This window comes from Pseudophryne corroboree, chromosome 2, assembly GCF_028390025.1.
Source record: "Pseudophryne corroboree isolate aPseCor3 chromosome 2, aPseCor3.hap2, whole genome shotgun sequence".
NCBI classification, from domain to species: domain Eukaryota; kingdom Metazoa; phylum Chordata; class Amphibia; order Anura; family Myobatrachidae; genus Pseudophryne; species Pseudophryne corroboree.
In genome coordinates, this window is record NC_086445.1 from 528,117,655 (window position 1) to 528,142,414 (window position 24,760).

The 24,760-nt window shown below is 43.1% G+C and overlaps 1 protein-coding gene across 3 annotated transcripts in view; it reads left to right on the forward strand.

Annotated features, from left to right (window-relative positions):
* LOC135033722 (CUB and sushi domain-containing protein 2-like) overlaps positions 1-24,760 on the forward strand; it is a 1,450,369-nt gene that overhangs the window by 686,245 nt on the left and 739,364 nt on the right. For all 3 annotated transcript variants that reach the window (XM_063954204.1, XM_063954205.1, XM_063954206.1), the window contains exon 5: positions 3,491-3,698. In XM_063954204.1, coding sequence (XP_063810274.1) covers positions 3,491-3,698 — 208 coding nt within the window. The remainder of the gene's footprint in view (positions 1-3,490; positions 3,699-24,760) is intronic.

Below are 24,760 nucleotides of genomic sequence, written 5' to 3' on the forward strand. Positions count from 1 at the left end.
TACCTCATTGCGCCTCTTTTTTTCTTTGCGTCATGTGCTGTTTGGGGAGGGTTTTTTGGAAGGGCCATCCTGCGTGACACTGCAGTGCCACTCCTAGATGGGCCCGGTGTTTGTGTCGGCCACTAGGGTCGCTAATCTTACTCACACAGCTACCTCATTGCGCCTCTTTTTTTCTTTGCGTCATGTGCTGTTTGGGGAGGGTTTTTTGGAAGGGACATCCTGCGTGACACTGCAGTGCCACTCCTAGATGGGCCCGGTGTTTGTGTCGGCCACTAGGGTCGCTTATCTTACTCACACAGCGACCTCGGTGCAAATTTTAGGACTAAAAATAATATTGTGAGGTGTGAGGTATTCAGAATAGACTGAAAATGAGTGTAAATTATGGTTTTTGAGGTTAATAATACTTTGGGATCAAAATGACCCCCAAATTCTTTGATTTAAGCTGTTTTTTAGTGTTTTTTGAAAAAAACACCCGAATCCAAAACACACCCGAATCCGACAAAAAAAATTCGGTGAGGTTTTGCCAAAACGCGTTCGAACCCAAAACACGGCCGCGGAACCGAACCCAAAACCAAAACACAAAACCCGAAAAATTTCAGGCGCTCATCTCTAATACTACTACAGTGCATGGTCTGGGTTCTAGAGTATAGTAAACACTGTTAGTTCATGCAGTATTGTCTACCAGATTATGCACAGCAGTGAATATACCATAGTCCTTGTATGGAGTATAATGTAACATATGTATGATAATAAAGCATATTATGGTAATCCTGTCTATATATACAGTACCACATTAATGCACTGTACATTATTGCATTGGGTCTAGCATAGGTCATTTTATATTGCCATTGTAAATACAAAACATTCCATTATATTCAATTATTACCACCGGGGTGTTTTAAATGTTGGTGTCTTTTTTATTTCTTTATTTTTTTCAACTACATTCTTAGTTTGCAATATGGTATATTTAAAAGTTATTGGTGGTAATTCCAAGTTGATCGCAGCAAGAATTTAGTTAGCAATTGGGTTGGGCAAAACCATGTGCACTGCAGGGGAGGCAGATATAACATGTGCAGAGAGAGTTAGATTTGGGTGGGGTGTGTTCAATCTGCAATCTAATTTGCAGTGTAAAAAATAAAGCAGCCAGTATTTACCCTGCATAGAAATAAAATAACCCACCCAAATCTAACTCTCTCTGCACATGTTAAATCTGCCTCCCCTGCAGTGCACATGGTTTTGCCCAATTGCTAACTAAATTCCTGCTGCGATCAACTTCGAAGTACCCCCATTGTTTTTTACACAAGAAAGCATTAGACCTGTTAACCCAACCGCTGCTTTTGATTGGCAGGAGGGTGAATCTTGGTTTCTATAGAAACAAACCAAGCACCCATGTTCACCCAAGCTCCTGCTACAGTATATCAGGCAATCAATCCTCTACAATGTATCATTTGAGTGTACAGTCTGGAAAATCCCATTAGAGGAGGGGGTGGCGCCCACTGTGGTTTCCCCTGTGTACCCTTATGAGCCAGTCCGAGCGTAATTAAGGATGTCTGTATGAAAGTCACAGCCCACAAATGAAGACAAAGGCAGCACAAAGATTTTTGTATGTGCCAGTATCAGTGCCAGCCTCTACATTCTACAACCTGTATATGTGGCAGTGTTGTTTTCCTGAGCCCACCCTAGTTTACCACATTTTGGAATGGTCTCTCTCTCTAACACTTTTTCTATTGATCTACAGTATGCTAGACGTATATATGACACAAATGGATCACAAGTTGATGTTAATGCAAAGCTGCTACAGCAACAAGCCTGCAAAGTCAGAGTAAATGGGTGATTGCACAAGAGCAAAGAGTGACTACATGTTTCAGAGTAAACATCTCCCACTGGGATGTAGAAATCCCCATTTCACTTTCCCCTCATCTGCCCAAGAGGATGGAGGAAAACTGATCTAAATACTACTACAACCTATTTTCACAGCACAGAGTCTGGGGATTATATGCTGCTAACATTTTAGCATATGAAAGGTGTGCGGTTGTTCTGAAGCACAAAATCCCATTTATATACTGTTTAGTAATACAGGTAGAATATTCACAGAGAGAAACAACTACCGCATTACTTAGGAAATCTCTGTCTCATTGCCATCCCTAATTGCATTACAGGTCCAGTGGCCAGCCATATGTGCCCATGAATTCTGTGACAGTTGTTCATGTATTTGATTGCATTACATTCTGTACCTCCACAAATATTCTTATGCTGCTGCAGTATCTCAATTTCTACCAGCTGGCATTCATATCCGTTACTGCTGTTGACAGCAAAAGTGTTTTATAGTATTAATATTTGGGTAACTTTGTCTATTAGATGCTCGGAGGTGAATTCGATACAAAATCAATACATCACAGCTAAATGGGGTGAAAATGTACTCTGCACCGATTCCTCCAGTGAGCTCTTCAAAAAGACCAATGTTATGTTCTAGTTGCCAAAAATAACACAATTGTTCTCAGCTCTTATCCTTACCCATGCACAATCCAATACTGTATGTGGTATTGGTTAGTATTTGACAAGAAAAACATTTATTCTCGTGAGTCATAATCCAATGATGAGTCCTCCTTTTTATATAGGTATGCACACTCACATCGACAGTATGCTGCATTTCATTTAACATCGCTGAAGTGTATGTTCATCTCACACCATGGGAGGCGATATGTGACAAAAAGATCTGTTTATAACACCCAAATAACCTTTTTAGACTTGCTAGTTGGTGCCTAATACAATATTAGTAGTGCTGCTTACACATAATGCTCACAGTAGTAGTGCCCCATACACATACAGTAATGCCCACAGTAGTAGTGACACTTACATACATCATGCCCACAGTAGTAGTGACACTTACATACATCATGCCCACAGTAGTAGTGCCCCATACACATACAGTAATGCCCACAGTAGTAGTGACACCTACATACATCATGCCCACAGTAGTAGTGACACTTACATACATCATGCCCACAGTAGTAGTGACACTTACATACATCATGCCCACAGTAGTAGCCTTAGCTTGCTGCTGTCTGTCCTACAGTCTGACAGGTGCACCGTGCAGCAAGCAGCAGAGCGCGGAGAGTTCCTATCCAGCCTGACAACTCCCTGGATTGCTCACTATGCTGAGTGGGTGGCGCCGGCTCTGGCTCCACCCTCCATTATGCAGTGCAAAAAAACTGGCACTGTATGGTGAAGGCGGGGCTAAAATTAAACAATTCAGCACAAATCGGGTTATCAGGCTACCTTAGACCGCCCACTTGTGCTCTGTAAGTTGGCAGACATGGGGGATGCAAGCAGCTGGATGAAGGTGCGGGAGACTTACCCACCTTTCCAGGAGGCCAGGAGCACCACTCATTTTTGGGAGCCTTCCAGCCATTCCGGGAGAGTAGACAAGTATTTATTACAGATTAGTTTAGATTTGCTTTGCTTCATTATATATTTTTCTTTTTTTTAGCGGACGATGCATGTGGAGGAACTTTAAGAGGCCAAAGTGGAATCATAACAAGTCCTCATTTCCCATCGGAATACAATAACAATGCTGACTGTACATGGACAATCCTTGCAGAGGTTGGGGACACGATTGCCTTGATCTTCACAGACTTTCAATTAGAAGATGCATATGACTATCTGGAAGTCACAGGCACAGATGGCTCATCACTCTGGTAAGTGAGATTTTCATATGAAACTCTTTGAAGAAGAGATGGAATGCTACATACCAACAAGCTAAATGCATAAAATAGAGATTTAAAAGTTAATAATTCAAGCAAAAAAATATATCACAATTTGTGTATTATGTGTCTTTCAAAAGGCAGAAACCTAAGAAATTGTAAAAAAAAAAAGCCTGGAAAGAGCTGTCCAGGGCTGATGTAGATGTGGACGTATTTTAAGTAGAAGATGCAGACTTTTTGCTGATTATGCTGAGTACAAATGTCACAAGCAAGGTTTGCATACAGTATGCACTAGGGTTACACTAGAAGAAAATAGTGCTAAGTATATATAGTATGCTATGGTACTTTAATGAAGTGTCCATTGGCGTTTCTATAATAGGTGCAATATGTGCGGTGCACACGGGCCCCTGGTTCTAGGGGGTCCCAAACCGCACACTTTGCACCAATGTTTTATTACTAACCATTCCAGAGCCCTGCGTCGGATTTCCAGTCATGATTAAAAAAATCACCAAACTGGCCGCCATGCGCAGTAGTAATTTAGTCTCCAAAACATGGCGGTTGCCATATTTCCAGAGACCTGCACTTGCGCAGTAGACTATGGCAAAATGCCAGAGTCTACAATGCTGTGAAGAGGAGGGGTCCCACCCTAAGTCTGCACATGGGCCCCCTCCTCTGTAAAAACGGCTCCTGGAAGTGTCATATTATGTCATATTAAGGGGTATATTCAATTGCAGTCGAAAACTGCCGTCTGTCGAAAAAATTTCAGTTTTCGACTTTTTAAGGTAGAATCCTGATTCGACCTATTCAAAGCTTTTCGACAAGTCGAGGCATTCGACTTGTCGAAAAGCACGTGGATTGGCGGAATAGTTGCCGATCCACGTGTTGATGTCGAAAACGGGGCCAAATCCGACAGGTTTTGGCCCCCTTTTCGACTATCTCAATCCAACATCAAAATGATGTCGGAATGAGATGGACCCGGAGGAGGCGAGGGGGGGCAAGCCATGGTGGAGACAGCCGGCGGCATCCAGAGGAGATCAGCGCTACAGTAGCGCTGCAGCTGGATGTCACTCACCCGCCCGACCTCACGGCACCTTCCACCCGGCTCCAGTATGCTGCTGGAGCTGGGTGGAAGCTGCCGTGAGGTCTGTCGGCTGAGTGACATCCTGCTGCGCGCTGATCTCCTCTGGATGCCTCCGGCTGTCCCCACGCGGCTCACCCCCCTCTCCTCCTCTGGGTCCCATCTAAATTCGATTTGAAAAAGTCACATTTTAGATGGGATTTAAAAAGGGTTGTTGGATCGATTCCGACAAATACATGTCGGTATGAATCCGACTTTAATTGAATATACCCCTGTGACTCTGTGTCTGAATAGTATTAATAAATACTAACATTGCATTTACCATGTAAAATACAATTAAATTCAGATACAAACACAAAATAAATGTACTAATTAAGTTTAAATAAATACAAACATCTATTGTCTTCCTCTTTAAAATATCAAATGGCAAACAGACTGCAGCAGCCACACTCATTTATCTAGCATAGTGCAAGGTATCACTTAACCCAGAGGTTCCCAAATTCGGTCCTCAAGGCACCCCGAAAGTCCTGGTTTTAAATGTATCCATGCCTGGCCACAGGTGACTTAATTAGCACCCTAGTCAATTTGATTTAACCATCTGTGCTGAGCCATGGATATACCTAAAACCTGGACGGTTGGGGTGCCTTGAGGACCGCGTCTGGGAACCTCTGACTTAACCACTCAGAGGATCGGTGTGAATTTAGCAGTAGAGGTCAAGCACCATTTTTCCTATGATGTCTTTAATGCCGACTTAAAGGTAATTATTGTGAATGCAGGGTGGGCCCCCCTGGACCCAGGGGCCCATGTACACCATACACCCCGCATTCATTATACATATGTCCATGCTTGCATGCCCCCTTCCTCCCCTGTTCCGCCTCTCTAAGTGTAAGGAGACTTACGTGTAAGGTAACACGAATCTGCTTATGCATGGAATGCAAATGTAAGTCTTTTTTTCATTGCTCAGTTTAAATATGGAAATTTTGTAAAGAAAAAAACTAATCTTATGTCCAACTCTGCATTAGGTCCTAAGTGTCTAGTATATAGTATGGCTTGTCATTAATGTTAAACAACAAAATTCACTCTTTTCTTGTACATTGCTTATATTAAGAGTGTGGGGTTTACAGTGCTCGAGCAGGTAAATTGATCTTTAATGGTTTGAAGTGATTAAGAAAAAGCCAGTTTTAGTGATGGAGGTCAGTTCATGACAAATGAAGACTAATGGCACTGCCGGGTTAGCCACGGAATGAGTGCTGAGAATTGTGTGACAGCATTTTTATTGTGAGTCTGGTGAGGGATTAAGGGACTTTTCAGTTGTATGATGAAAAATGCAGCTTATGTACCTAGTACAGTTAAATGTGAAGGAGTTCTAAGTATCGTACTGGAAGTTTGAGCCTATTGTGTCTGACCATGGGCTATTTTCTTAATGTAGAAATTTACCTTGCTCCTCGAACCACATGTAGATATAAAGCAGACAACTGCTGTAGTACGTTATGATAATTGTTCGATAATTACAGTACATACAGTCATTGCCGTTGGGTTATCCTTACCATAGTTACCAGTTTGTAAAGCTACTTAAAAAAAGCAAAAGGGTCACTTAAAAACTGTAAAAGTGGGACCTGCGGGATAATCATTCTTTGTGATGCCAACATTTGCATAAGTTCACCGGTTTCACAGGGTGTGGATGATTCCGCAGGCCAAGATAGTACCATACCTCCCAACATGTCCCTCTCCAGGAGGGACACAATTCTCTGCTTCTGGACTTTTCTCTTAATTTATGATTGCCGGCACCTGTGTTGAACAGGTAATGGATAAGAAAGGTGTTTCAGCACAGGTGATGGCAATCATACATTAAGACGGAAGTCCAGGAGCAGAGCATTCTGTCCCTCCTGGAGAGGGTCATGTTGGGAGGTATGTAGTACAATGCGCAAGTCAGGTCTGTGTTTGTGTCTGTTCCCAGAGGGGGCACTAATGGGTCAGTGGTGGTGCGATGGAGGAAACAAGGAGGCTGAAGTAAATTCCTGCGCATATGTGCAAATGATATTTATTGAAAGTACACAGGAAATATTAATAACTGGAGTAATGTAAATATGAATGCAACTCAGCGTGGAAGCTGATAGAGTCTCTGGGATAAACAGTCACTTAGTGATAATTTGGTCTGGGAACCGATGGTAGCTTGGAATGGCTGATGATCGGCCTGGAAACCAATGGTGACTTGAAACAGAACCACTCAGGCAGCTGGTGTGCTTAACAGCAACAAACTCAGGTTTGGCTTTTGCAGGAAAACTAGAGCAGGATTCTTGGTGCAGGTGGATTAGCACAGTGCTGCTGCAGAGTGGTAACGAACTGGTGCCTGTAGATCCACAGAAGAGCTGACACAGGGAAGTCTCTGGAGACTGGAGCCAGGAGCTGCTGTGCACAGGATGCGACGCATTGTTCAAGGCAATGACACTAAGCTGGAACTCTGACTATATACCCCCTGGTCAGCAGCCATTGGATGAATGAGTCATGTGTGCAGACACAGCACAGGATTGGATGATATTGTATCAGCTGACCGCCAGTGTCATGGCGGCACCCATGTAGTGCAGATGGCAGGAACGGGTGGTATTCAGTGCCGGCACTCAGTATACCGGCGCCGGAATTCCGACACCCGGCATACCGACACCTATTCTCCCTCTTGGGGGTCCACGACCCCCCTGGAGGGAGAATAAATAGCGTGGCGTGCATAGTGCGCCACCATGCCCGCAGCGTGGCAAGTACAGTGAGCCCATAAGGGGCTCATTTGTGCTCACCTGCCGGCGGTCGGCAACCCGACGCCGGTGTGTTGGCCGCCAGGAACCTGGCCGCCGGCAAACCATACTACTCCCGGTATGAACACAGCGTGGTACACGCCAAACAGAATTCAGGGGTGCAAAATGGTAGAGGGTTCTGTGCACCGCGGACAGGCCGCACATGCAGCATCAGGCTGGGACCATGACCTCCGGAGGCCCAAGTACCAGCGCGCTGGTAAGTGAAATACCACTGAACGCTGATTCTTGACAGTGCAGAGTACAGTAATTGTGAATTGAGCAAACAAATGAACCTATTTTAATATTATGTGAAGCAACAAAATGTCCTTTTGCATGATAGTATTGTTCAAATTATTAAAACGAGCCTTTCCTCATAAAAGAATAGAATTCTTTGCTACCTGTAGGGACTGGGAGGTTGGGTCTCCAAAGCTGAACCATCAATTCTGAGAGTGCATTTTGTAGGTGGATTGTGCAAAAGCATTACTAAGACAGTTCTCATAATTAATTTTAAATGCTCAATGAGGTTAAATAGAAAAAAGACAAAGGGGAAGCATGTTGTGACATTTTCCAGAGCATTTGCAACCTGCTGCAAACCTAGTAACAGATTGTTGTCAGCAAAGCATTTTTGAAGGTCATAAAATGGGCATGCACAGACTAGCTGGAGTGGTGGCTCTTATACAAAAGTATAGATGAAGAAAACGTGACAATCGGAACAGAAGCAATATATGAGGAAGTCATGATGTGTGTCAGAGACAACTGAAGGAAACATGATGCATGGGAGAGAGGTGGCAGACATAGGTGTCATTCCGACTCGATCACACGCTGCGCTACTTCGCAGCCATGCGATTGGGTCAGATCTGCACATGCGCAACGGTTGCATTGCGCAAGCGCATCGTTACCCGGTGACGGCAGCAACGCCGCTAGCGAGGAAAGCGGTCGCAGCGGCGACCGCAAGAAGATTGACAGGAGGAAGGCGGAACTGGGTGGCAACTCACCGTTTTCGGGGAGTGGTGAGTCCAACGCAGGCGTGTCCAGGCGTTTTGAGGGCGGATGTCTGACGTCAATTCCAGAACCTGCATCGCTGGAACGATCGCACAGGGTAATACCCCTTTCACACTGCCAATGCCGGATCCCACCCGGGAATTGGAAGCGGGTCCTTCCCGGGTGGGATCCGGCATTGGCAGCTGCTGCTGGCTTCCCCGACCCAGCAATAAGCCGGGCGGGTTGCCATAGCAGCGGGGGGGGGGGAGCCGGTGGCAGGGGCGGAGGTGGAGGCAGCACTGGGAGATGAGCTCATCTCCGCGCCGCATCTCCCTATCAGGCGACCCGCGATTTCGGCAATGCCCCTTTCACACCGCACGCCGACCCGTGTCGATGCCGGGTCGATACCGGGTTATTGGGTTATTTGTGCGGTGTGAAAGGGGTATTAGTAACTCTTACCCTGGTCTTCTTTTACAGGGAACTTTTTTTGCATAGCAGGGCTGCACAAGCGATTGCAGCCCTGCTATGCAGAAATACAGTCCCCCAGAGCGGCATCTAATTGATCGCACGGGCAGCAAAAAGTTGCTACATGCGATCAACTAGGATTAACCCCCATAGTTGTTAGAGAGATGCACGAGTAAGACATGGCATGTGGAAGGAACACATGAGAGAAGCATGCCCTATAGGTTGGATAAATGAGAGAGACATACAGTATCGGAGAGATAAATTAGAGATACATGAACTGTGGAGGGATAGATGAGAGACACATGCACTATGGGAGGGACGAATGAGAGAGACAGAGTGTGAGAGGGACTGATGGGGGAAATAAGGTTGCTGGAGTAATAAATGAGACAGAAATGCTATATGGTACGTGAAAACAATAGTCATACATCTCCTATGGTAGGAATAGATGACTGGGAGAAGAGGTATGGGAAGGATAGATGAGAGAAACATGTCCTATGGTAGTAATAAATGAGGTAGACATGAATTACGGTAGGGATAGAGTCACTTTGCAAGTGACTCTCAATCAGTCTATGAATTATAGAAGGGATGAATGAGGGAGGGATGGTGTATAGAAGGGATAGATGACAGAACATGGAGTATAGGAGATAAAATAGAGATAGCTGGGGAAAACATTAGGATATTGATCAATTGGAGAAGTTGCCCAAAGTAACCAATCAGCTTCTGTCAGTTATCTATCACAGTCTTCGAAATGACAGTAAGAAGCTGATTGGGTGCTTTGGGCAACTTCTCCATGTTATCCCTCTCCAAGGCTTGATACATTCCACAGGTATGGAATAAATAGGTAAGGTAAACACAATGAATGGGAGAAAAAGAGGGAGAGATGGGTGGTATGGTGTATGTAAATGACATCTGTGAGAAAAGATGAACATATATCTAAAAATACATTTGGGAAACATGCTGTATAGGACAGAGGGCTGAACAAACATGTATGGGAGGGAAAGATGAAGAAGTTGTGGATGGCAGTGATAAATAAATGTAGAATATAAATGCAGGTTGAATGTTATACAGTATGATAGATGGTTGAGATATGGTTTATGGAAGAGACAAGGCATATTGCATGGCAAAGACAGAGGAGGGAGACATGGAATACAAAAGAGATAAATATGGGAGGTATGATGTTTTGTAGATAGAGGAGTAAGACATGTATGAATGGGGTGGTCTTCAGTATGCCGCAGTCGGGCTCCCGGCGACCAGCATACCGGCGCCGGGAGCCCGACAGCCGGCATACCGACACTTATTCTCCCTCGTGGGGGTCCATGACCCCCCTGGAGGGAGAATAAAATAGTGTGGCGCGCGTCGTGCCCGTAGCGTGGCGAGCGCAGCGAGCCCGCAAGGGGCTCATTTGCGCTCGCCACACTGTCGGTAAGCCGGCGGCCGGCCTCCCATCGCCGGTATGCTGGTCGCCGGGAGACCGGCCGCCGGCAGATCGTAGTGAACCCGTATGAATGTGATAAACAGGGACAATGGTGTAGTGTCTAATAGATGTTATGCAAGGCATAGCATATGGGAAAGGCAAAAGGGAGAGAGCCGGCACTCAGGAGAGAGAAAATAGAGAGATACAGAGGGTCTGACTTAAAGTCACACAGAAACCACCGATGTCCACGTAGTTGAGCTATTATTTGCTACTTTGCATGCCCCAAAAAATACTGTAAATCCCTTTGGCACAATAGTCACACAGGGAAGAACATAAAATGATAGTGGAACTGTTTATGATGAGTATACTTCTGAAGATACTCTCTGTGAGCAGGGGCGGATTGGATTTGAAAACCAGCCCAGGAAATTTCTGGTAGCAGCCCTAATGCGGGTGGAGTATCTTGAGGGGTGGGGTCTGTTGAAGGGCAGGATGCTCTCTTCTCAGAAGCATTATTATCCAGCGACTGCAGTTTCCAGCATAACCGTACACCTGCACTAGTTACACTTATCACAGCACCATCTGTAAACAAATCCAACTGTATTGCTGGGCATACATGCTACAATTATCTGGCAGATATGCTGATATTGGGTTTATGCAGCCAACCCAACCATATATATTGATCGGACATGCCAGATCGGTCAGCATTTCCCTATGATTCAATTTTTTCTACGTGTCCGCTCAGCTGCTTTGGGCAGTGTATGCCCTACTACGGCCGACCAACAGGTATTTCCCCTGTTACTTCATATGGGAAATGTCAATCAATCAATGAGGAAATATCTTTGTCGATATCATGTAACATATACTGTGAGATATCTAATAGTGTATGTCCCGGATAGCTGCAGGATTAGATAAAATGTCTGTCGGTCTGACAGGCATTTTATCTGCCCAAGACCGACAGACATTTTATCTGACTGTGTATGCCCAGCATAAACACTAGCATCATTTACACAGACACTACAGTACTGACAGTAAAGCAGCACATCCCTGCCTCACTTACAGTAGCACATCCCTGCCTAACTGACAGTAGCACATCCCTGCCTCACTGACAGTAGCACATCTTCGCCTCACTGACAGCAGCACATCTCCGCCTCACTGACAGCAGCACATCCCTGCCTCACTGACAGTAGCACACCCCTGCCTCACTGACAGCAGCACATCTCCGCCTCACTGATAGTAGCACATTCCCGCCTCACTGACAGTAGCACATCTCCGCCTCACTGACAGTAGCACATCCCCGCCTCACTGACAGCAGCACATCCCTGCCTCACTGACAGCAGCACATCCCTGCCTCACTGACAGCAGCACATCCCTGCCTCACTGACAGCAGCACATCCCTGCCTCACTGACCGCAGCACATCCCTGTCTCACTGACAGCAGCACACCCTTGCCTCACTGACAGCAGCACACCTCCGACTCACTGACAGCAGAACATTCACGCCTCACTGACACTTGACTTTGAGAGAGTCACATCAAACAAAGCATATCCACAGTATGGAAAGCTGAGCTGGCCTGTTGTTTGCTGTATGATCTCACTTGACATGAACACTGTTTTCTTATGGGTGATTGTAGAGTTGTATTTTTCAGTACGATTAGTTTTAGCTTACTCATCGTTCAAGCCTGAGCCTTATTTCAAGCTCCCCAAAACTGTTGCCAAACCAAGGAGTTTGACAGCGTGGGAAGTAGTATTTGCAGCCGCCACATCCATATTATAGCAATGGACAATGGAACATGGATTTTCATAGTCACAGACTACAGCAGAGAGATCCGTATTTTCTGCCCAGGCCATCAGCAGAGTAATATCAGGTCTATACAGTATATATATATATATATATATATATATATATATATAGTATGAAAGAAAATGCATGTGAGAGAAGTATATGAGGGGAGAGACTGCATAAGACACAGAAGGGAATACATACTATTTACCGGTGGCCGGGATGCTGGCTGTCAAGATACAGACAGCGGCATCCTGGCCGCTAGTATGCAATTGCCTCCCCATAGAAGATATAGATGTTGTATGGTAGTAACCTCCTGGATTTGGACGTGCACCCTCAAAAAACATAAAAGCAAAATACTATGTTTGGTGTAAGGAAGGGTTCATGCATTCATGTTCTCAATGGCCTGACCAGTAATTTGGAAGTTTGTTTATTGGAAAAATAGGACAAAGAGCTCTAGAACTAAAAGAAGGCCTGATGAATATGGAAGGCATATGAAGATATACAGTATGAAAGAAAAATAGTTTACATTATATATATATATATATATAAACAGTATATGTATATATGTACAGTTGTGCTCATAAGTTTACATACCCTAGCAGAATTTGTGATTTTCTGGCCATTTGTCAGAGAATATGAATGATAACTCACAAACTTTTCTTTCACTCATGGTTAGTGGTTGGGTGATGCCATTTATTGTCAAACAACTGTGTTTACTCTTTTTAAATCATAATGACAACAGAAACTACTCAAATGACCCTGATCAAAAGTTTACATACCCTGGAGATTTTGGCCTGATAACATGCACACAAGTTGACACAAACGGGTTTGAATGGCTACTAAAGTTAACCATCCTCACCTGTGATCTGTTTGCTTGTAATCAGTGTGTATGTATAAAAGGTTAGTGAGTTTCTGGACTCCTGAAAGACCCTTGCATCTTTCATCCAGTGCTGCACTGATGTGTCTGGATTCTGAGTCATGGGGAAAGCAAAATAATTATCAAAGGATCTGCGGGAAAAGGTAATTGAACTGTATAAAACAGGAAAGGGATATAAAAAGATATCCAAGCAATTGAGAATGCCAATCAGCAGTGTTCAAACTCTAATTAAGAAGTGGAAAATGAGAGATTCTGTTGAAACCAAATCACGGTCAGGTAGACCAACAAAAATTTCAGCCACAACTGCCAGGAAAATTGTTCGGGATGCAAAGAAAAATCCACAAACAGCTTCAGCTGAAATACAGGACTCTCTGAAAAAAAGTGGTGTGGTTGTTTCAAGATGCACAATAAGGAGGCATTTGAAGAAAAATGGGCTGCATGGTCGAGTCACCAGAAGAAAGCCATTACTACGCAAATGCCACAAAGCATCCCGCTTACAATACTCCAAACAGCACAGAGACAAGCCTCAAAACTTCTGGAACAAAGTCATTTGGAGTGATGAGACCAAAATTTAACTTTTTGGCCACAACCATAAACGTTACATTTGGAGAGGAGTCAACAAGGCCTATGATGAAAGGTACACCATTCCTACTGTGAAACACAGAGGTGGATCGCTGATGTTTTGGGTATGTGTGAGCTACAAAGGCACTGGAAACTTGGTCAAAATTGATGGCAAGATGAATGCAGCATGTTATCAGAAAATACTGGAGGAAAATTTGCACTCATCAGCCCGGAAGCTGCGCATGGGACGTACTTGGACGTTCCAACATGACAATGATTCAAAACGCAAGGCCAAGTCGACCTGTCATTGGCTACAGCAGAATAAAGTGAAGGTTCTGGAGTGGCCATCTCAGTCTCCTGACCTCAATATCATTGAGCCACTCTGGGGAGATCTCAAACGTGCAGTTCATGCAAGACAGCCCAAGAATTTACAGGAACTGGAGGCTTTTTGCCAAGAAGAATGGGTAGCTTTACCATCTGAGAAAATAAAGAGCCTCATCCACAACTACCACAAAAGACTTCAAGCTGTCATTGATGTTAAAGGGGGCAATACACTGTATTAAGAACTGGGGTATGTAAACTTTTGATCAGGGTCATTTGGGTAGTTTCTGTTGTCATTATGATTTAAAAAGAGTAAACACAGTTGTTTGACAATAAATGGTTTCACCCAACCACTAACCATGAGTGAAAGAAAAATTTGTGAGTTATCATTCATATTCTCTGACAAATGACCAGAAAATCACAAATTTTGCTAGGGTATGTAAACTTATGAGCACAACTGTATATATAGAGATAGATAGATATACAAATGTATATGTATGTACAGTATATATATATATATATATATATATATATATATATATATATATATATACACATATATAGTTACGGTGTGTGTTATTTGCTCATTCTTTTGTTCAGCTGCATCTTATTTCTCTGGCTAAGGCTTTTATTTTTACTAACTGTAGATAGGGTCATATATAAAGTTAACATATATGTTTTTGAATTATTTTGAACAATGACAATGCTTCCCTTTCTCCTAGATGAACATCAATAAAGCTAATATTTAAAAGGTTTGGCAGGTGATAATTATATGGCCTTAGGCAGGCCTTGTCATTGTGCCATCTTGTGATTTATAATGATGCATACTTGCCGAGATTGTCAAATCCCACAATTACTGCACTGGGAAATGTGCATCTTTCATAAGGTGGAAGAACACACTGTGTGAACACAGACAAATATAAACCTTCTATATATAGGCTATGCTCCCCAAGGCTTTTTCTATTCTAAGTCAGACAGGAAATAAATCACGAGCAAAGGGATGTGGCAAAGGTGAAATGTGCTTCAAAATATCAGCTTATATATACTGTAGGATATGGGTGCTATCTGTATTCTCCTTCCCTATGTGTAGATGTAATTATTGATATATGTGTCAGGTCATAGAATAGCTGCATGCTGTACTTATCATTACCCTGGTAACCGTGTACCTTGCCATTAAGTGTACCCATTACCTACTTGCAGTATTATGTCGGCTGAGCCAATATTCATGGTCATGCAGTATGAACTAGTGTCATTGGGCAAACTTTGTATTGTTTTCTCTAAAACAAAAATATATATTAAATTGCTTTTACAACAATGCTGAACATATTAAAATGCAATCAGTGAAATTTTATTTGGCAAGGTTTAAGCTGGCCATACACTCGTAGATTATCTGAATAACCATCTAACTAGTTGGTTGGTTGGTTGGTTGGTTGGACTGAAACTCTGGTTAAATAAAAAAGCAAATTACAATCAAACATTATCTCCCAAACACTGGAAAATGGATGAAAATGATCATAGGGCAAATTGGTTACATCTGTTTGTCTGCATGACAGTTTTTGTCCATTCTCCAGTTTTTAGAATCGATTGTCATTTACTCCCATACATTAGCAGTTTTTGATCCAAACAGCCAACTAGTTGGGTGGTTGGACAGGTAATCTTCAGGTGTTTGGCCAGCTTTAATTATTTGAATGACATTCAATAGGAGGAGATGGTACATTTAGGAGACAGGTATTGGAATAATCTTTTAGAGCATTGTTTCCCTCCCAAAACTAACTTTAGTTTTATACGTTCATTTAAACTATGGTAGGAATTCACTTAGGAGTGATATTCTCGCCTCCACAAGTAAGTGCGGCTTATGTCGCACTTACGGTACCACCAGACCTGCTGATTTCTACGCAAGTCCAAGCCTCAACAAGTTCTGTTGCCATTGCCACCATTTACACGCCCATCATGGAAAGGGGCAAGCTAATTGAAATCCCCCTTTCAACATGTGTCAATCTATACTTTTTATTATAACTTTTGCACTTTCTAGGTACATTTTACGTGGGAAAGTGTATTTCCAGACAGACTACTACAGCACCGCTGTAAACAAACTATAAATAAATAAACAAACAAGCAAACATTGCACCAATTCCATGCGGAATCCCAGTAGTCAGAATACCAGTGCCAGAATCCCGACAGTTGTCAGAATGCTGTTGCTGGAATCTGACAACAGGACTCCCAAACGTAAGTATGCCGGGAATGTTAGGGTTAGGCTGCAGGGGGAGGGTTAGGGTTAGGCTGCGGGGGAACAGGGAGAGCAGGATAGGGTTAGGTTGTGGAAGGGAGGGTTAAGGTTAGGCTGCCGGTAGTAAAGGTTAGGTTGGGGGAAGAGAGTGCTAGGGTTAGGCTGCATGGAGGGGAGGTTAGGCAAGGCCAAAACTAGGATATCTGTCACCCGGGGCGAGGCAGTCAATTGGTGCAAACCTCCCCCCCACACACACACACACACACACACACACACACACACACACATACACACACACACACACACACACACAATTTTTTTAAATAAATAAATGTAATTAATTAATTAACATAAAAAAATTAATAAAATACATAAATGTTATCAGGGTTTCCCGTTTGCTAGCCTAGTGGCAGCCTCTAAATAACTGCACCCTCTCCCCAATGCCAGGATCCTCAAATCCTAAACACCCCTCCCCAATGCCAGAAACACACTGGCTATGGTTGGGCAATGGACGTGGCCCTGACCATGGTACGTACCCCCTAACCGCACCCCCCAGTTATGGTCCTGGGTATATGGGTGCTGTGGGGAGGTTACAGCCTAGTCATATTGTCCCTCAGCATATACCACTGACCTCAGGGAGATAGGCACACTGTCACACACACAACATGGGGTACTGCTTCTAAATAACACATGGTAACTACCTTTTACCCTCATCAGACTCCTGGCTGTGGTATATGTGGTCATCTACCAAAGACTGTGTTGTGGTGTATTGCAGCTGCTAGCAACTCACACGGAGGCACTGGCTGCCTGGCAACACCATTTGCTGAGTGCGGCAAAGGCTGCTCACTGTGCAGCAGCAGCACCAGGGAGACGGATACCGGCCACTTCCATGCTTGCCCGGAAACTCATCCTCCACGCTCTGGTGACTGCAGGAGGCAGATGTCAGATGATAACTGTTGGGAGCCTGCTGCTGCTCCCCTGTGCAAGTACATGCATGTGGATGGTTCAAAGTGGGACAGGTGAGGGCATTTACAGCAGTGTGGCGATCCCTGGGTGCCCTGAGCAGGAGAGAGACAGAGGCTGCAGGGCAGGGAGAGGTGGGATGGAGCAGCGAGAGCCAGAGATTTATTATAGGGTGAGAGCTGCTCCCTCAAATCAAACGCTGGTGAACAGGGCCGGGGGCAGACATCATTTATACAGGCACAGGAGTGTGTGAGTGGCTGACCCCGGCCCAAACCATTCATTAGCATTCTAGTTGCCAGGGGTTGGGGAGGGAGTTTCCCAGGAGTCCACATTGGTGGTGCTGGTGAACCAGGACCCGGCAGTAGGTAACCCCTTAGGACTGAGAGGAGGGAAGGGAGGAAGGGAGGCAGAGTACCCATTTCAGCACTCTCTCAAATTCTGTACCCGGGGCACATGCCCCCTTAGCGCTTTGCAGCGTTCGCTATACTGTTTTCACACAGAACTTTTACACCAGCACAAGTTTGCACTGGTGATGATAACAGATATCAAACAAAATATACGGATGGTGGAGGTCCGGCGCAGAGATGCTTACAACTTGACACACGGATCAATATATGCATTAGGTTAAATTCCCAAAATACAGGGACAATTATGGACAAGTTGCATTTACCTCTGCATTGGCCCCGGTATCCGGTCTCTAGGTTGACCTCACTTACATAGTTACATAGTATCTGAGGTTGAAAAAAGACAATTATCCATCAAGTTCAACCTATTTGTGGTCTCCTATGCATGATGATTTGTCTAAAATTATGACTGATGCTGATTTCAGCCGTTACATTTTATCCCTTTTTATAGTAACAATAGTGAGTGACTATGCACCATAACCCTGGATATCCTTATCCATGAGGAATTTATCTAACCCATTCTTAAAGGTGTTGACAGAGTCAGCCATTACAACTCCCTCAGGCAGGGAATTCCAAACACGTATTGTCCTTACTGTGAAAAAGCCTTTATGACGTTTTGTGCGGAATCTCCTCTCTTCTAACCTGAGCGGGTGTCCACGAGTCCTATGTGTTGATCTGGCCAAAAACAGGTCCCGCGCTAGCTCTGTGTATTGGTCTTTATATATTTGTAGATGTTGATCATATCCCCCCTTAGTCTCCTTTTTTCCAATGTAAACATTCCTAGTCTTTCAAGCCTTTCATTGTATTCCATCCTCTCCATGCCCTTAATTAGTTTGGTTGCCCTCCTCTGAACCTTTTCTAGCTCCAGGATATCCTATTTGTAGTACGGTGCCTAGAATTGTACACAGTATTCAAGATGTGGCCTCACTAGTGATTTATATAATGGGAGTATAATACTCTCGTCCCTTGCATCAATTCCCCGTTTTATGCATGCTAGTATCTTATTAGCCTTCTTTGCTGCCATCCTACTTTGGGAACTGCTGCTTAGTTTGCTATCTATGAGAACACCTAAGTCTTTTTCCAGTACAGTATCCCCTAATTTTACCCCATTCAGTATGTAGGTGTTATTTTTGTTCTTGCTACCACAGTGCATTACCTTACACTTGTCTGTGTTGAAGCGCATTCTCCATTTGGCTGCCCATGCTTCTAATTTAATTAAGTCATTCTGAAGAGACTCAGCATCCTCCTCTGTATTTATAGCCTTACACAATTTGGTATCATCTGCAAAAATTGACACCATGCTCTCTAGACCTTCTGTTAGGTCATTAATGAAAATATTGAACAATAGCGGTCCTAATACTGAGCCTTATGGCACACCACTTAACACTTCAGTCCAATTTGAAAGAGATCCATTAACCATAACGCGCTGCTCTCTATTAACTAACCAATTCTTATACTTAGGTCGACAATGTCTAGATTATCCACTATAGATCGACAGGGTTTCTAGGTCGACAGGGACTCTAGGTCAACATGTTCTAGGTCGACATGAGGTTTTCACTTTTTTTTTCCATACTTTACGATCCACGTGGACTACAATAGGGAACGGTAATCTGAGCAAAGTGAGCCATGCGAGGGGACACAGTGCACTAATTGGGGTTCCCGGTCACTGTACGGAGAAAATGACACCATAAAAAAAGCGAAAAACTCATGTCGACCTTCTGTCATGTCTACCTAGTACATGTCAACCTAGAGTCCCTGTCGACCTAGAAATCACGTCGACCTACTTACTGTTGACCAATAGTGGTCAACCTAGACAGTGTCGACCTAAGTGTGGTCGACCATACATACCACGCTCTTCGGCCCCTAGGTGTACACTCACTGTTTGGCAGACAAAAGGTACATTTGCTGAAACAGAAATATTTTGCATGCCTTCATATACTGTAATTAGTATATTACCGTTACTGTTAGGAAAATAAATGGGTCTGGAAATAAATGTGATTATTCTGTTTCAAAATGAAAGGAATTGGCAATTTACCGGTACATGAAAACAAAGCACCTATACTAATACCAATCAGATTGAATCTCATGTGTACAGTATTCCTTCATTTCTCTTGATTTGAGAACAGTTGAAGTAATGGAACAATAATTGTTTTCCTTTGAATCATTCAAATTTGATAAACACTGCTTCTGTATTCAGATTTCTACATATCCTCTAAGTCTTCTATCAAATGCATAGTTTGGTTACATAAAGTCTATGGTCAACAAATAGAAAGAGGCAAATTTTCTGTTGCGTCCAATTTCAGCACAATGTTCCATCAAGGAAACCATATTTGGTGTTCCCACATTAACTACTATTCACAATTGTAATTCGTCTCTTTTGTCTTATAAAGTGTTTTCTTTTAGGAACACTTTGCATCTATGTTATTTAAGAATAAAAGCTTAAATAATAAAATTGCATATTGTTTCCTACTAATATATTAATACACTAATTATAGCATCACTCACTGATTTTTTCAGTAAAACTTTGTAAAATCTATGTATCGTAATAAGAGTTGTCTCATACTCAGTGCTAGCGAAAGATTGCAAGAATAATGAATACAGTAATTTCTAGTTACTCCGGCACTTCTGCCGCAACATAGATAAAATTAAAGGCTGCAAACAGCCATTAACAGTGACAAACACTTGTTTGACTGGCTGGGTGAGCCACACAAAACTAATGACATATCAGAGTGAGTATTGATCTTTTGTGAGGGTCACGGTTAAAATCTAGTAGCAATGCAATTATTATTGATCTATATTTATATGAATCTTTATGAAACCCAAAATATGACAGGTATTATAAAAGCATACACTTTTCAATTAAATGTATAGAGAAAGCAAATATTCTCTATATACAGTAATCAAATATCTAAAGCATTATGTTGCCCAGGGTTTAGCCTCCCTATACCGAATAGTGGCAAGAGCTGCCATACTCCAAACCGCCATCTGATCAACCATCAGCAAAGTATGAAGAATTAACTTATTTCTCAAAAGCTCTAACCAGTAGCCAATTTTGAGAATCTACAGCCCCTTTATTGCATATTGGTGAGAGGACCAGATAACAAACCCTCCAAATGAGGCAATGTTATTGAATACAGTAGGTAAAGCATTTGAATTCCTTTTTTTAGAAATAAAAATTGTCACTAATACATTTAGGAAAGGATGCACTCACTCAAACTGGCAGGGTATTCTGGTTGTATAACACATTGGGGTTTATTTACTAAGCTTCCAATCGTTTTTATGCCCAAAATTAAAAAGGGCAATTATTTTACTAGATGTGTTATGCTAGTAAAATCATTGCCCTTTACATTTCAGGCACGATTAGAAGCTCCATTTTTAAAAGTTGAATTCTTGACAAGTACACAGGCTACCAGCGGAAACATACTCCCTTACCCTCACCCTCTCTCTCTCTCTGCCCTCTCGTACTCTATCTGTCTTTCTCCCTCTTTCACTCTGTCTTATTTCTTGTGTTTTGTTTGTAAGCCTGCTTTAGTTGTAATGTTCTATATCATGCCCTGTGGATCTTTTCTGTGTATGAATCCTTGCATTATATGGCCATAATTATCAGGAATTTTCATGAGCAGCAACATTTTTTGTTATATGATAGATACATTTTTTTGTCAAGCTGCCATCACAGATCCTTTAACTTTTAGATTGGATTTTCCAAACTAATAGCTCCATTCCTCAAGTGCAAGGCCTGCCAAAAAAACAAATTGAAATATGCTTTGTGAGCGATAACAAGAGAAGAGCCATTATCCCCGGACGATATGGTGCGCACACGGGCCTACTCCAAATTACATTACAAATAAAAGTTTTACTCTACTGTCCCGGGTGTTTGTAACCCTCCGTGGAATCCACATAAAGCAAAAGGATGGCAAATAATAAAAGTTTTTTTTTTAAAGTAGAATGTTTCAATTTTGCAGAACAGAAACTGCTGCCCTTTATCTGTTTCAAGAATCTATCTGTTTGCTCTATTGATTCACGACATTTCACATCTGCGAGTCTCTCTAGAAGAAAAAGTAACAGGTCACCTTGAGGAGACACACAAGCTTCCAGAGCTCGTGCCCGTTTACACCTGTGTGGGCTTTAAGACAAAGTCTGCATCTTAATTTCTAGACATTTTACCTAATATAATGAGACATAATACATGATGGCAAGGAAGATTTTAGACCTACAAACCACTCACAAGCTAGTTGTCTTGGCAACACACCGAAACATGTTTGTAAGTTGCGTGTTAATTGGAAAAATCCTCCAATACTGTCTAGTGAGTAATCCTCAACAATGTATTTGTAAAGCTCTTCATTAGAGGAACACTGAAAAGCCCTTTTACTTGTTATTAACAAAAAGAAAAATGACATAAGAAACATTTTTATTTTTAATATATAAATTGTGTTTGTACAGTTCCATTGCTTAGTTTCTCAAGGTGGACACACTTTCCACATACTTACCTACTGTCTGGCTGTCTCCTCCAGAAGGAGGCAGCCAGGTTGATTCAACAGGGGGCGGGGAATCGGCATATGTGGGCGGTGCAGGAGCATGGAGATGCAATTGCATGATTGTGGCTCCACCCCCGCTTTACAATGCCCTGATTACCAGCATGTAAAGTGGGGGAGGGCGGGGCTATGATGATGCTATTAAGCACAGTTTGCATCAGCGCCCTGCCCCTTTTTGGTCTACGAGCAGGGGGAGCATGGGGCATGCAGCTGGATTTTTTTTGGAGGGGGGTGGAGCAGGCATCTGACCATCTCCGGGAGACTTGCCATCTCTTCCAAGGGCACAGGAGTGCTACCTGGTTTTCCAATAAAACACTTACATGTGAAGGCTCCACCTTCATTTCATTCACATGTTCAGCTATCAAAAGCAACAGGCCAAGATGTGAACAGTCCTGCAAAAACTGAGACTGTTGTAGCGTATGCCAGTATCCTGTATGTGTAATGTCATTAAATATACTAAATTTTTATTTCAGCATTTAAAATTTGTGGGCAAGATGTACTAACCTTGCGGTGTACATCCCGCCTCATAACGCATCCATACTAATCTCATATGTACTAACATATGCGATTAGTATTGCAAAGGACATATCTTTCGCTAAGAGCTGTCCTTCTTAATGCGTGCCGGTCACTGGACTTCTGGGTATTGGCCCTGGGAGTCCATCTGCGCATGCGCAGAGTGACGTGGTGGCAGCAGGTCATGTTGGGAGGGATCCGATCAAATCCCTTACACAACACAAAGCAAAAAGAAGCCCATAGGCTTCTATAGGATAACGCCAGCTATAGCATTTTAGTAAATCTGGAATTTTGGCCCTGGAACTCCCCGTCAATGTTGTCTGATTTTTAGATAGCTTTTTAATAGATTCAAAATCAATCTTTAGTAAGTTTACCCCCCCCCCCCCCACTCCCCTCCCCTGTGTTTTATAACTGGAAGGGTATTAGGGGTTTTTTTTTTTGGGGGGGGGGGGGTTGGAGCATTTAAAACAAAATAATGTTTTGCACAGAATGTAGCACCGTCTCATGATTTCTTGCTGCACATTTGTTGGACATGCAATAAGTGCATGGTTGCAAAAGCAGCAGTGAATATTTTTAGCTTAATATTGTTTTCATATATGTAAATGCACTGAATCGTTAATACAACAAGCAGACTTTTCCTAACTGTCTAGCAAAGATGGTGCATGGAAAAAAAATACAGGTGCACACCAACCCAGGGCCCCCCAAATCCATTCCTAATACTGAAATTTTATATAAATAAGTGTGGTGCATTGGGGTGTTTGAGGTGTGCTGGCCTGATGGAGTCCCATGCTTTGGGGACTCCATCATCTTATGAGGTCACCTGGCCATGGTAGGTGGGCCCATATTTTTTGCTAAGAACCTCAATTTTGCTCCATGTTAAATTGCAAAGTTTATTATAATTGTTCTGATTACCAGTGTTCTTAGTGTGCACCTGCAATTTCTCTTTTTTTTCTGTGTATCATTACAAGTCTTAGCATGGTAGCACCTCCTATTTTATTTAGAATTAGGGTGTGCAGTCCAGCCCTCCCAGAGTTGGAGCATGTGCAATTGATGTACTTTCTTTGTTTAAACAACAAGACTGTAGTGTTGTATTTTAGGCTCTGAGTGCAGTATATCGGATGATGTTTTTGCTGCCTGGTACAAAGTAGAAGGAAATACTTGATCACCACTTGACTTGTATAAAGCCAGAGTAAGACTGATTAAAGCACAAGTTTTGATTGGTTTGTGCATGTCCAATAGGGATATAGTTAAAATGCCACTGGCAGAATCCTGAACGGGGGCATAATGCCGGCATCACAATCCCGAAGGAGCTCAGGATCCTGACATCAAAATACCAACGCCTGGAATCCCGGACATTCTGTTAGCAGGGTTGGGAGGTTAGGTTTAGGCATTAGAAGTGGGTTTAGGGTTAGGAGGCAGGGACAGAAAGGGGATGGTTAGGTACCGGGGAGTGGGGATTAGGGTTAGGCACTTACAAGAGGACGTAAGGGTTAGGCACCAAGCGGGGAGGGTTAGGTTTAGTCAGTGGGGAAGGGAAGGTTAGGGTTTGGCAGCACCAGGGAGGGTTAGGGTTAGGCACCACTGGGAAGGGCTAGAGTTAGGCACCCACAAGAGAGGGTTAGGGTAGGGTTACAGGGGAGGGTAAGGCTACTTTCTGTGGGGCTGTTGGGACTTTGATGGACGGCAGGCTACTGCCGGTATTATGACCGCCGGCATCCGTTCCATCGGTATATCATACCGAATCTGGCCAATAAAGGTAATTTATGTATGTTTATACTGTACATGTGCCCAGGAAATGCATATGGTAGAAAGGGGAAAATGTCAATTCAAAGCATACTATCACTTGATTACACTACCAGGCCTGAATTACTTGTGTAACACTTGTTTTCCTAAATGCTTGTTTTACATTCTAGCAATAACTAGTGATGTGCACCGGACATTTTTCGGGTTTTGTGTTTTGGTTTTGGATTCGGTTCCGCGGCCGGGTTTTGGATTCGGACGCGTTTTGGCAAAACTTCCCTGAAAATTTTTTGTCGGATTCGGATGTGTTTTGGATTTGGGTGTTTTTTTACAAAAAACCCTCAAAAACAGCTTAAATCATAGAATTTGGGGGTCATTTTGATCCCATAGTATTATTAACCTCAATAACCATA